The sequence below is a fragment of the Hypoxylon trugodes genome (genome assembly GCF_022578975.1).
Source record: "Hypoxylon trugodes strain CBS 135444 unplaced genomic scaffold F4822scaffold_1, whole genome shotgun sequence".
NCBI lineage: Eukaryota > Fungi > Ascomycota > Sordariomycetes > Xylariales > Hypoxylaceae > Hypoxylon > Hypoxylon trugodes.
In genome coordinates this window covers 1,357,104-1,370,941 of record NW_026250016.1, presented here as the reverse complement: position 1 = coordinate 1,370,941, position 13,838 = coordinate 1,357,104, and the positions used below count along the sequence as shown (strand labels likewise).

General features: G+C 45.4%; 2 protein-coding genes across 2 annotated transcripts; both read left to right on the top strand.

The window, feature by feature from the left end:
• The first annotated feature begins 79 nt into the window (after window positions 1-79).
• On the top strand, window positions 80-2,272 carry F4822DRAFT_14856 (uncharacterized protein). Its single transcript, XM_051452960.1, has one exon. The coding sequence runs from the start codon at window positions 384-386 to the stop codon at window positions 1,926-1,928; it is 1,545 nt and encodes a 514-aa protein (XP_051319261.1). The 5' UTR covers window positions 80-383; the 3' UTR covers window positions 1,929-2,272.
• Window positions 2,273-11,891: 9,619 nt separating this feature from the next.
• Window positions 11,892-13,575, top strand: F4822DRAFT_14604 (uncharacterized protein). Its single transcript, XM_051452909.1, has 4 exons — window positions 11,892-12,436; window positions 12,754-12,813; window positions 12,872-13,483; window positions 13,554-13,575. The coding sequence occupies exons 1-3, from the start codon at window positions 12,204-12,206 to the stop codon at window positions 13,356-13,358; spliced, it is 780 nt and encodes a 259-aa protein (XP_051319260.1). The 5' UTR covers window positions 11,892-12,203; the 3' UTR covers window positions 13,359-13,483; window positions 13,554-13,575.
• Window positions 13,576-13,838: the final 263 nt, after the last annotated feature.

The following is a 13,838-nucleotide window of genomic DNA, read 5'->3' as shown; positions in this document are numbered from 1 at the left end:
ATGTGGAGAATCTATGTCGGACTATCTAATGTCCGTGATGGCTGCGTTTAAAAGATAAATACACATGTACATTGGTACATCCCAAGTTACAGGTGGTCAGTGCATTTACCCCTCAGCTCTTAATTACCCCAGGTGGAATCTGGGGTAGGTTCGCCAGGGGTGAGTCCACAGCGGGCACCAATTTTCTGGGGAAGCGAAGAGAATATGGCAGGTATATCGTAATTTTCCCCAATTCCTTTTCTTTGTTCGCGAAGTTTTGTCGCATTGCTTGACGATGAGGTCTTTATTCCATTTTATTTAACATGGCGCAAAGTCGGTTTATATGATATCCATATTGTATTCTAAAATGTCATTTTATTACCTACCAAATTATTGTCTTCGAAATGCAGCGATTGGGCGGCCAGCGGCTGTCCCACGTGCTCCCATTCAGAACACCATCTTCAACCAAAATCCAAATCCGATCAAGTCACCAAAACCCATATTGGATAGACGTTCCAAAATGGCCTGTTAACCCCAAACGAAAGAAATGGAAGACGTTCGAAGCCTCATCCCTCATTCTAGACCTCGACGCCGAAGACAATCGTTATGTGCGCCCATACGACAAAGATGTCGATAGCATAATAGCTCAGAAGGTGTTTGAAGAAGAATTAGTTAAGAGGCGTGTCGCGGAATTCGAGCAAATATCCCAAGATAACGAAGATCGATTCAACGCCACTGCGACGAATCAGTTTGGCGCATGGCGCATCTCCGACCTAGATGTACTCTCTACCGCGCTTGATGGCCCCCCAGTGTCAGAAACGGAACGACCGAACAATGCGCATAGTTTCGGCGAAATAAAAGGTGATGTCTTCAAGATGAATGGCATACCAACTCAGGTATGGAATAGCAATTCCAGATCGCTTGCCTATATGGTGCGCCGACAAGAGATGGCTCAGCGTCGGCAACCTAGCATCGGCGAGGAGGCGTTATTAGAGGATACGCTTCAGAAGTGCCACAGCTTCCTCGAAGTTGAGAGGCTCGTTTCGAATGTGATACAGACACCTGAAGGCCTCCAGATCCTTTCCAAGTGTACAGAATCCCTAGGACAAATTTGCGAAGTGGTCGCCCCGACGACAACACCGCCGCAAATGCTCCCGTTTCTCAACGACTTGGTATTGAACCTAGATTCACAAGGATTACATATCTCCTCATCACTTCTGTGGCGCGCATTTTGGGCCTGTTTAGAATGTGGGATTTTCAGCATGGCTCAGCGATACACGAAAATGATTCATAGTCGGAAATATACGTTAGACAAAAAGCAAGCATTTGCTTCTCTCAAACTTTTATCAAATTCAATACCTACGCTTTGGAGGGAAGATATTGATATTCGATTCGGATCGGATACTACACATAAACTATTAGCGATTTACGGCCTCCTAACGGGCCGGATACTTGGAGAAGAACAACCACAGCCGTCACTACTTGATATTGTGGTCGGTAACCAGAATATCTTTAACAGTAAAAATAGCCGAATCTTTGACCTATATGTGGCCACTCTTGCTCGATTGGGAGCAGTTCGCACATTATGGTACCTCTGGCACCGAGGTGAGAGCTCAACGAAGGGAGCCATGGCAGACTACGCGAAGGGTGATATCTATGGACGTGCTATTCAGGACTTGATTAACGACAATAGCCGTTTCGGGGATCTAGCACGCGGTCCTCAATTCGCACGTACGACTGGGAAATTGGACGAAGATTGCAGATTCGACATGGAAGCCATTATAAATATGGCGACTTTCACTCCGACGCATGATACCGGGGCGACTTATACGGTTGACAACACAACAATAAGAGGAATATTCAGGAAAGAATCAATTATGGAAGCAATGTCGACCTTAAGGGCTTATCTAAAGCTGATAATGCCCCCCACTACTGTAAAAAATGAATGAATGACGCGGATATTACAAGCATGTTAGACTCAATCATGAGGTAGATATAGAGGCTAACCGTATATACTAGAGGGACCTAAAATAGAATATACAATTCACATATGGAGAATCACCGCCTCAAGCCCTAGAGAACTAACGCCCTATTAGCCCTGAATGTGTATTGATTTCGTCATTTTCGACCTCGCAAGGTCTACCAATTTTTGACAAGGCGCGAGTCGCGTAACGCAGAAAAGGGTCGGCCTTACTTATAAAGAGATCATAGACACTATGAGCCTAGGTCTCATTATTATAGTTCCTCTATCACGGGCGAGGCATATTTAGTATAGCTAATATAATAAGACCGGGTGAAGAAACCTAGACACTCCCCATGGCAACTCAAACAGGATATCAGGATCCTATGCCTAGGGATCCAGTAAGGAGGGCATTGATGGAATTGGGAATATCCAGACTTTCTACGACGGGCAAATGTAGCGAAATCATGACTCGAGCCTCAGGAGATAGTATGTCGCCAAAAAAAGGATGTTTCCGTTATCCTCAACATCACTTGATATAATTAATGGACGCGTAAGCATCACGTCCTCGGCTTCATTCTGACTCGAAATATGCTTGATTCAACGTATTGGTACATTGCGACGGAAGTTCAGCTCCTACCATCCGGAATACGGCTATGTCTCGATGTTTCGATACTGTATGATTTGTTCGATATACTTACGACAGATACTTAAGGTATGCCTGATGGACATCTCCTATGAAGGTGGTAGCTCTACCTGTAGACAGAGTATAGACATAATAAAACATACATTGCGCATTGAGTGGTTGGGGGCTAACAAGTCGGTGATTCCTAGCCTTAATGCCTCCCAAAGCACTTAATGGACAGGATAGGGCGCGGAGACATTGATGATACTGGCGTTGGTCTTTCGCTTCCTTTCTATGTCATTTTGATATACCTCTCGGCTCCCCTTTCCCTTGCAAATATCTGGACATAGGACCCTTGGTGAAGGCTACCAATAGATCTATCAAGATTCGGTAAAGGTTCATCTAGAACCTACCCCTCTCATCACCACGAATGGTTTGTCCTACTGTCCTCGTTTGAACAATTTCTGGCTCCCACTCACGACTCTCCGTATGGGTTGAGCCCTAGCAATGGATCACACCTCCCTACAGGGATGTCAATGGTGCTTTAAATGTCGGTATCAGAAAGCAGAGATTCTCTTATCGAATTCGTGGTGGTAATTTCCATCCCAAGCTCCAATACCCATCCCTAGCCCAGCAAACCCCCAGACTAGCACACGGCCAATCCCACGTCGCGGTATTTCCTCCTGTCATATCAACATCAACCAACATCCCATTCGCCAACCCTCAACACCACCATACTTATCCTCAATTCTCAACGGTACTGTAAATGCTTCCCCAGCCCATGTACTAAGACGAAGGCAGCAAGGACCCCAAACCGGAAACATCTCAATATCGACCGCTTAACCGGATCCAGCTTCGAGTTTATATATACCATGTCCCATCGTAGTAATCCCACGCGGATATGGCGCGGAGATAAAGTAACCCCAAAGCACCTGACCGTACGCATCTAGACTTATTCGGTCTACGCCAATTCCATCCCATCTATCTAAAAAATTGCACATACGTATCTCGCATTTCCAAGCATGTTTGGAGGTTAGCTCTAGTTACGCGGGATGCCCAGGCCTGGGGAAAAGGCAAAGTAACAAAAAAGAAAAACCTGGGGTAAAAACCAGGGGTCTGCCACGTACCCCTGACGACTCCTATCTTGTTTTAGGGACCCAGGGATGCATATTTCGTACAACGGGTGCTTTGAGCATGAATATCGAAGATGTAAGAGGAAACATTTTATGTAAGTCTAGGGGTCTAGATACGTCAGCCCTGCTTGAGTTACGGTGAAAGAAGACCCATCAACCATCCCTCACCTAGGTGGGCGAGGGCCACGTCGTAGCACTAAGGGTCTGGGTATATGGAGTACAGTATGCAGTGTATGTGTATATGTGTATGCGTATCGTAAGGGACGAACGTTTCTGACATTTCCTTGGTCTCGTCTTGCGTTACTCCAAGGGTGGATTTCACCTATGATCGGTTTAGGAAGAAGATTGGCCTTTGCGGCGTAATGGAGCTAACTTCTCTTACGTTACCACCTTAGGTACTTGTTTGATAATAGTGTGCAATTTTTCAATTGAGCACGAACGTCCACATCGTGGCGGTGAGCGAAGAGGAACTTACCCCGTTCCCCCTTTTGGCGACCCCATTTGGGCTTGGGCTTGGGATAAGACCATTCGTGCTTAGTATTACGAACGGTTAAGGGAGTTAAATTTCAAAACCAGGTACGGGTTGAAAAAAATGAGAAAATTAAATAGATCGCTGTACGTAATGGATATCGCGAACGGTGGTTTCGCAAGTTCCGTGTGTCCTATACGGATTGGCGAAATCTCGTGCCATATACGGGTACAATGTCGAGATATATTATCCAGAGTTGGCATTGTGTAAGTCCGGTCCAACGCGATCTGCAAAAGAAGGCTCGCGTGACTGCTTTTCTTCTGCAATCGTGACACGTATATTGAAACCGTCACGAAATAAAGAGGGAATATTGCTACCGTTATACATATTACATATTGCGTCCGAAAGGTCGGCGGTTAAGATGAAATTCTCCGCGTGAGACATTCGCCACTGGTTCTCGCACAATTCTAGCGACATCCGAGTTGCTCGATTCGTCAGCCGTAGCTGCGATGGCGTGTAAGGGCTTGCCTGTAGATAATATGTAGGCAGCCGTGAGGCGTCCGGCTAGCTGACCGGTCGATCAGGCACCATCATCGATGGCATGTCCTTACACGCGCGCGCTTGTAACATACGTACGAATTCGTCAAACATATCCCGGATGAGGTCATTACGAGACCCCTGTTCCCTGGGCTTTGTGGATAGGGAAACCTTGAAAGCATAGAAGAAGAGGATCTGACTCTTACCTAAGCGGATGGTATCCATCTATTCGTACACCAACCTTGGTAATACTGGATATGTAGGTATGTGTGTATTCTCGGTTGAGAACGCGAACGAATTCTCCGATTGGGATCTCGATCAACATTCCGTCCTCCCCGCGACCAAATCAGGCTAGAGAATTTGAGGCTCAAGGTAGCGAGGTCGTCGTCGCGATTGTCAATACCTTTTGTCGATAGTGAAGATGGTAACAAACTACCTTAATCGGGGGTATTGCCAAGGTGACGGCAGTTTGCTTACACGTCCGATTTTCCCGGTTCGCATCGACTTTCTATTTCAGCCATAACGTATGTTAGTCGGCGCTAAAGAACCATCCAAAGGAGCCACGATAGAAGGGTAAAATCCCAACAGGACCACTTTGATCGCTTGTGAATGCCTCTTAATGCCCTTATAATACCCTTGGCTCGTATCGTAGCATGGTGTTCACACCGCGACGCTCTGCAGAGTGGCAACGGACACGATACCTATAGTACCTACAATAATCGGCTCCGATTCCGCCGCGATAAATATCTCCGTCCCTAGCATTCGCTTATTGCGCGGCCCCCCTTCATAGACTGACTACCTAAGTGCCTACACTAAAAAGCGACGAATCTAGTTCTTACCTAGTTACGGCCTAACGTCTGACAGCTGAAGAGATAGCCTTTCCGTGATGTGGTCTACGCGCACGTTAGCGTATGTCCGGTCAACCCCAAAGTAGATCATCTGTGAGTCTATCCCAGCCTGGGCAAGCTTAAAACCCGGTTGTGCAAGTTGATTGGTTAGCAAGTAGCAATAAGGTATGGATGCTTTAACTTGTAGTGGTGGTATGGGTGGCCACGTCTAGGGGGTACCTGCAGGAATCTGGAAGAATTGGAAGAGGCGGGATGGGGCAGATATGATATCGAGATGCATATTATTGCAGAAAAAAAAGCGAGAGAAAAAGTCTTATCGTTGTGGGCGCCTAGCGGGTACGATTCTGTACGTTCTTGGGTTAGAGCGAGACCGAAAGTGTGTGTGCGAGCGTAAGAGGCTGTGTCATGGTTCGCGACGATGATAAGGTATCGCATGGACAAGAAAATTTTCATAAATGGTTACCATCACCGAACAGGGCAGACTCAGGTTCAGGTTTATTTGTTCGACTCCACTGTTGAGCCTTGAATGGCCGAAGCTGGCCGAATTCTCATAGGTCCGTCCCCCTAGTCATTGAGACAGACATGCGAAAGAAAATATCCCATGTTCCTCTTTCGTTCTTAGGTCTTAGGTGCCTACAATGATGTAGTATTTGAAGAAGAGGAGATGTTTCTGATCCAACACTATGACTGGGTTTTGTTTGCTTGTAATCATTCCTATTGGGATATTATCCCGTCCAAGGCGCGCCCCTCGGTCTCAGCCCTGGCGATCATATCCTGCCATACGACGTAACTAGAGGAGAGAGGATGCCACGTCCGCGACTGAGGCGTTTTTGGAGGGGGGATGATGTCGGTCATTGGGATAAGAAACGATCCAATCAAGAAACAAGGTGGATGCTAGAGACCTATAGTCTCAAAGCGGTTGAATCATTTTTTTTTTCTGCATCAACCATGTAGCAATCTCGACAAGCCTAGAGAGCGGACTTGGCATGGCAATAAGTTCCTGACCCGGGACCGTACCGTTATTGCGACACTCCACGTGGGGTGATAACAGTTCGTCCCAAGCTAAGATTCGGTAAGATTCAAGTCAGATCCATAACGGGTAATCCGGGCAACGGGAGGGCAATATAAAACATATGAACCCATATTGAGGAGAAAGAGTCGCAGGATTCGTAGCAAATCCTCGGCAGCTCTACCTAGGCTGCTTCGCAAACCGGGAGCGAGCACTTTTCTTCCTGTAGCTCCCTTGCAGGAGTTGTGCCGAATGATGTAACGATGGATTGCTAGGTGGTAGGGAGTATGCAAGCCCGTCCATGTATGTCCATGTATGTCGGTGGAGTAACAAGAGGCGAGCGGCGATACAGATACCTTTCTGCTCTCCTATGAAAGACATCGTGGATGCTGATAGGCATGCTATGTTATGGGAGGCTTGGTACCAAGCGTACCAAGCATACGTACATCCCATCCATACCTACCTAGGAACCTACACACACCTTCAATCAATATCCCGCTGCCTCGTCACCTGTGTGGATGAAGCACACCACACACATCACAAACACACCCTCTCTTCTTTCGCACTCACACTCTCACACAGCCTAGAAGTTTCCCCAGATACACTACCTAGCATTGTCGCAAATACGACGTGAAACCCGAGCCCCCCACGGGTTACACAAATTAAGAGGCAACCTGCAATGAAAGACGAAAGGAGTAATGAGCCACTCTGCGACTGTAGCCCATTTGATGAAATAGCGAAGAGGAGAAGAGGCGGGGGTTGGCCAAGCGAGAGACAGGGCTCAAGGGGGGGCCTTGCTCATAGCAGTTCTCAAAGAGGGGTAACGAGATTGATCAGCTATCATTACAGATAGCCGAAGACGAAACTAAATCAATTGAACACGACGTCGCTGTTAGATTTGTTAGATGAGTGTTAGAAGGCAGCGTATTGAAGATCTCTACAGCTGGATCGGCAGTCATGTGCAGTAAAGGATGTGCCGGAAAAGAGTCCAGAAAGAAAGGAAAAAGGCGAGGTCGGCGAGGTTGGATTAGACAATCAATTTACAAAAAGCTGCAGCGTTGGTATATCACCGAAGCAGCGAGCGAGTAGGAAGAATCGATTATGACTTGCCGGTGGCGCCGTTGAAAGGGGGGAATGCATAAAAAAAGTGTTTCTTGGATAGATGTTTTGAATTCTCGATAAGAGAGGGTATGTATATCTTCATGTATATCTTCATGTATGTCTATGTATGCCTATGTTATGTATGTCCATGTCCATGTGTATGTGCGTACGTATATGTAGGTATGTGATTGTGGAGGTTTGTTGTAGGAGTGTAGGTGCTAGGCTGCGATGGTAGTAGTGAAAGAATAGTGGAAAAGGATTTGCTCAAGCTGTCCCAGATAACTGGAGACACTAAGACGGAGCGGCAGCAGCAGGACGGGAAGGCTTGCATTAGGTAAGGTTTAATGTTGATAATCTGGTAATGAAGGGTATAAGTGCGCATTATTATACCTTTATTATACGTTATTATACGTTATTATTAGTCGGTATTAATCGCCATCTGGCTCCATTTGACAACCTTGAAAGTATTCGGGTAGGTAGTAGGTAGGTATCGCCGTAGTATCACCTTCCTTACTTGCCCAGCTTCATTCCAATTGTCTTACTACCTATCAAGGTACCCCCCCTGGACTTAGAAAGAGCAATGCCACGATGGTGGAACTTCCCTAGTACCTAGGTAGGGTACATAAGGTTACTTACGTATATTACGGTTGATTTATCCCTATAACATCCACTGAAAAATGAAAAATCCACAGGGCAAAGTTTAGGCCTAGGGAAAATAAAATAAAAACGTAGAAAATTTTTATAAGAAAAGTAACCTTGGAACCTTGAAAAGTGGAAGTTTTCATGGGGTTTCGGAACAATCTACATCAACGAACCCATACACGTGCAAACCTACCCACTAATTCCAATACTGAAAAGCAAAGAATTTCGAAAACGTGCTTAAGACGATGGATGAGGCAAGCTTGTCTCGTTGGTTTCTTTAGTTTCTTTCGAAACAGAGTCGTCATATTCTCTTGATAGATCTAGATTTGGTTACTAATAGTCTAAATAATGTGACTGCTACCTACTCCAGACCATTCCTACCACTCCCACCACTCATACCACTTTAAGCAGCCACACGAGCAGACATAACTATCCATGACTGTCCAAAAGCACACACGAGCACATATCGAAGTTTAGAGTAGCGCATTCAATTTACGGTATGGTCAATTGAAGAAGTCCATGTTCGAGTTGTACAGAATTACGTAGATTACAACCTTAAAACACAACGGTAATTTATGTATTTAATACAGTAATTAAGCCAATTAAGCTACCGACCAATCCCTAGTGGGAACCGAACCCGCCGAACCCGCCTAGGGAAGGAATCCAGCAATAGGGACATCCCATGTCAAGCCGTACCTTGGGTTTGCAACCTATGGTGTAAGTCCCGTCACAGAAGAGAGAAAAAAAAAAGGCGAGACACCGACTGCCTTGCGTGGTAGTGTTAGATGGTGGTTACAATACTACCTGATCGCGACATATGATGGATGAATTTCGCCGAAGGACACATCCATATTGGTTTTTTTTTTCTTAGGTTTCAATCATGTTTCTTTGTATTTCCATAATATTTTTTTTTCTTCCATGCCATTTTTTTTGGTCAAGGGCTAACCAGGTGGACGGATGGATATGTTCTTGTTTCATTCACCGCGCATTCAATTATCTAATACAAGTAAGAAATTATGTGACATAAGGTAATCACATAATCAATCCTAAGAGGATCCTGCTTAGCATATCAATTCAAACCTGGATGGGCAGGAATAGTAACAAGGGAATAATAGCGTAGAGTACTTACCTAGGTACTTACGAATCACCCGGATGGCTTAATATTAGTGTATTTGTTGTCAATGCCGTATGATGGAATTATACGTTGTATCTAAGACAAAGAGAAGAGTTTCAAAATAATGAATATCCTATATGCCGTCGGGAAAAAACTATATGTAACTAATTCTCTCTTTCTCTAACAGTGTGGATAATACAAAAACGTACATACATATATGTCGTGGTCGGTCCTACATGTACGGCTGCCCTACCGTTCGCGAAGTACATATGTTGTATTCCTCACTCCCGCGAACCGCAGCGGAGCTTATGTTGCTTGCATTATTTCTACCTAGGTACAACGGGGAGTGCATGTTGGAATTCCCGAGCCATCGTAACCCCTGTTGTACGAAGTCCTTCTAAATGATTCTCATCAATTCGTGGTCAAGTAGCGTCAATGGTTCAATGGTTCAATATGGATGGAATGGCAGCATATTGCCAATGACCTATGACCTACCATCTACTACCTACTTCTCAAGGTTGTCCTCAAGGTACGGTCGATGGACAGGTATAGTTCTTACCATCTTGCAATGCCAAGTGATCCATACTACACTACATCATTACCCCCTGTACGCCTGTACGAAGTGTTCCATTGCATCTCCAGTGTCTTATTCGAACGGGGTTGGCGGTTTTGCCCCAGCATTGCACATTGGAAACTTACTACAGATGAGTGTATAGAAAAAGTTGTGTAACTACATATATGTAGATATCTGCACAGACACACAATACACGTCGTTTTACATGAGAATAGTCTCCATATGGACAATATGTATTGGCACATATGCACGTATATACGTACGTATTGTAGGCTTAATAACTTTTTATGCTTGGCTTGACTTTGATGCATGTAGCTAACATGCTAACCTATCAACGGTGGTTGGGTAGCCGATAAAACCGTTGTTTAGAAAATTAGCCTATCGACTGCATTAATACTAACAAGTAATGCCGTTAAGTAATGAATGTACGGTAAGAGAGGCAATTCATATGTAAGTAATCTGTAAATTGAAACTCGAAAAAGGAAAAAAAAAATTATGGAAAATAAAAAATTTTTTCCTCTTACCCATCTATCTCCCTTTTTTTTTTTTTTTTTTACCTCCTGACCCTCGTGGTATCCAAAGAATTGGTCTTTTGGCCTGTCCCAACTGAGAGGGCCAGACTGGCTAGGCGCTAATAGAAGCTCTGTCGTGATAGACGAAACAATGTAGCAGTCACACGCAATTGGCTCAAGAACCCTGGTCATGGATCCATCTCCGCTTTCGGCATTCTGAGTACTTATCAGCCAATCATGGCACGCACGCAAGCACTTGCGAAAGTCAGAAAGGGGAATGGGTTGAAAAAAATTAAGAGCAAGAGAAAGAGTCATCGTTGGTTCAAACGTTGATTATGGTTTATGCACGTATTTTAAGTAGCCTTGTATTCAAGTATATTGTATCTACGTAGTGTACGTATATACATATAAGTAACTAAGTACCTTTCGCAGTAGTCATCCCAAAAACCAAACCAAACCGACATAAACCCTAGCAGAGAAGAAGAGGGTACCTGACCTTACCTACCAAGTTTATGTTGCAATAATGTACAGTGTAATCCAGCACGCTCCAACGCAGGGTTAGGCCAAGGAGCAAGAGAAAAAAAAAAGGTACGAACATTTCCAAGGGTGCTAGAATATATCATCCTCCACCTCCGCCTCTTGCCTTTCGATGTTTCTTCTCAATCTTCAAAAACCCCCAAGCTTGTTGATCTGTCAAGCAACTTGGCTCTTACACCTTTCTAGCTTGGTTCCTCACTTGATCTTCGATACACCATACAGTTGTTTATGAGTTACCTCAATACAACTCGATAGACATACAACTAGACAGACCAGAAATATCCTGATTCTTGTCATTGTCGTTCTAGATTTGCTTGAGAGTTATTCAATTGTTACCTACGCCGTCCAAAAATTGTTTCCCCGTCATTGAATATATTACCCAAGAGAAATCCGAAAATCCCGACTTAGACGGACTTGGGGGTATCCTGGTACTTGTTACACCACCCAAATCCTTACTACCGCTTACGTACCACCACCGCCAATAATAAATCAACCCGCATCGCATCGTCAAAAACGTTACATACGAAGCTATCATCATTATAACATTTTTTGGTTCGAACAAAAGACTCTTTGGAAAAGCCCATTGGAAATTTTGCGATAAACGTTACGGAACCACAATTCGCTTGTCAATACCGTCATTGCATGTTCTACTGCATTTGAAACCGAGCACGCAATATACTGTTTTATCCTGTTTTTTTGTCTGCTACTACCACTACTACCTGGCTTCCTTTTTTCATGCCAAACTTGGAATCCCGGGACTTGCCGTATTCTAAGGTAGCAGTTAGCTTGCCATAAACATAAACCGCCTTGTGTCCTGTGCTTTATCTACCAAATACGGGCTTCACTACAACGAGAAGAAACGAAAACAGGTTCCAATTCGCGCTTTTACCGTCGATTTATTCTATATCTATCGCCTGCACGACAATTGGGGGTCATTATAAAACAGTTGCATGACTTTTTTTGATCATCCTGAACCGTCACCCGATCTTTTTTTCCCAAGTCACAAAACTATCAGCCTTCCTGGCTACGATCAATCCCTCTCCAACACATTGGTAGAGGTTATTTATTAGAGCTAGCATACTAGCAAGCTCTTACCTGGCAACCTGGGATTCTTTTCAAGCAATTGGTTTTTTGGCCTAGACTCACCACCAGGACCAATCACAATGCATCACAGTCGTCGCAGATCCGGCCACGCCTCGACTAATAGCTCTACGACCGACGTTCGTAAGGCTGTCACAACTTCAGATCTCTCCAAGCCCAGGCGACCGCAAACATTAACTAGGAGATCAACCCCTCAGACAGTACAGAAGCTGGGTAAGAACCCTAGGGATCGTGAAAGGGAATGGGAGGAGGAGCGCTGGTTCGAAGACGAACGGGAGAGCTTCCCGCAATTCTGGTACGTATACATGACCTACACACTATTCCCTAGCTTTCCTCATCTCGATGCTCCTACGAGGCTCTCTACTCTAGGTCGCATACTTGACGTTCTACTTAACGTCATTGCGCCTGGGAAGGGGTAGATCGGCTTCCCTTTTTCACTTTCGCTACGCATGAGATACCTCTTCAGGAAACCAGCGTGGACTGCGTCACCACTTACTCAAGCTATGCGGGTGATCAGCTGCTGGGGGGCTGTGTTGTGTAACCAGTGCGACCGTTCCTGCATCACACCAAATGGTTCTTATTACACACATGGCTGACTGATCACTTTCATAGTATGACTTGCGAAAAGCAATTCACCCCACAGGATGAAAAGTTTTTATATTGCTCCGAGGCGTAAGCCACTTTCATCCCTAGCCAATAAGTACTTCTAATCACTAACGTTTTGGGTCAGGTGTCGCGAGTATGACCAGAACGCGAGCGTAAGAGCAGCGTCATCACACCCATCGAGTAAGGGACATGATAGTTTCGGCGTCAATTTGCCGTATTACTCGGCTGGGAACTCAGAACCCCGAGACATCATCCCACGCGCCTCCCCGTCCCGCTGGTCGCCCCCTACGACACCAACAACAAATAACCAGTACACCAGTGCCGTTACGGCTTTGAGGTCATTAAGTATACGACCTGTGAGCCCGACTTCGCCCGGTCCTGGTAACGCCATTTGGCCATTTACCCGCAGTGCCGTTACCAGCCCTAGTACATCCTACACGAAAGCGACCAACAACTTCTATTCCTCTACCTACGATAACGGTTACGCAGTAACAGGTTACGGATACAACCACGGCGGTGTGACCTCAGACCGACCGTTACCCGCAAGGAAACCAGGAGCCTACTCGAGACCTAAGAGTATTGAGCTAGTTACGCCGATAGTTGGCCGCTGAAAGAAATCGCTTTCAAAGAACGAGTTCTGGGCGCCATAGCGCTGACGTGAGCCTCGGAGAAATCTGACGCATCGACCGATTTTGCCACGTTCAGCGGGTCAGATCAGTGCATAATAGCGTGGGGAGTTTATTGTCACGGTCGCGTCGAGACCTTTTCCTGGGTTACATTGGGCGATGCGGGGGGTTTCCTAGAAGAGTCCTGGGAGCGAGATAACGATATTACTTCCCCACGGCTTTCGACATCACATTGGCAAGCAATCCCACATGGGATCAACATTATCGCTAAATCCCGTATCGCATGATTGTGACCTTGTCGCAGCGATAAAAAAAAAAGTTATTTTGGAATTTCTTGCGCTCAGATCATTTAATTAGGGTCGGATAATGTTGCGACAAGGAAACTAGTAAGGGGATTTTGCGGGGAGATCCGTGCCCGAGCTTTCCAGGTTACCCCCAGACTTCCGAACTTTCCGGACGTGCCGC

Bases quoted from the DNA above. Each gene is read 5' to 3' on its own strand.
- F4822DRAFT_14604 (XM_051452909.1), top strand. From the start codon at position 12,204: ATGCATCACAGTCGTCGCAGATCCGGCCACGCCTCGACTAATAGCTCT. The intron at 12,437-12,753 runs GTACGTATACAT...TCACTTTCATAG, and splicing joins GAGAGCTTCCCGCAATTCTG to TATGACTTGCGAAAAGCAAT. The intron at 12,814-12,871 runs GTAAGCCACTTT...GTTTTGGGTCAG, and splicing joins TTTTTATATTGCTCCGAGGC to GTGTCGCGAGTATGACCAGA.
- F4822DRAFT_14856 (XM_051452960.1), top strand. From the start codon at position 384: ATGCAGCGATTGGGCGGCCAGCGGCTGTCCCACGTGCTCCCATTCAGA.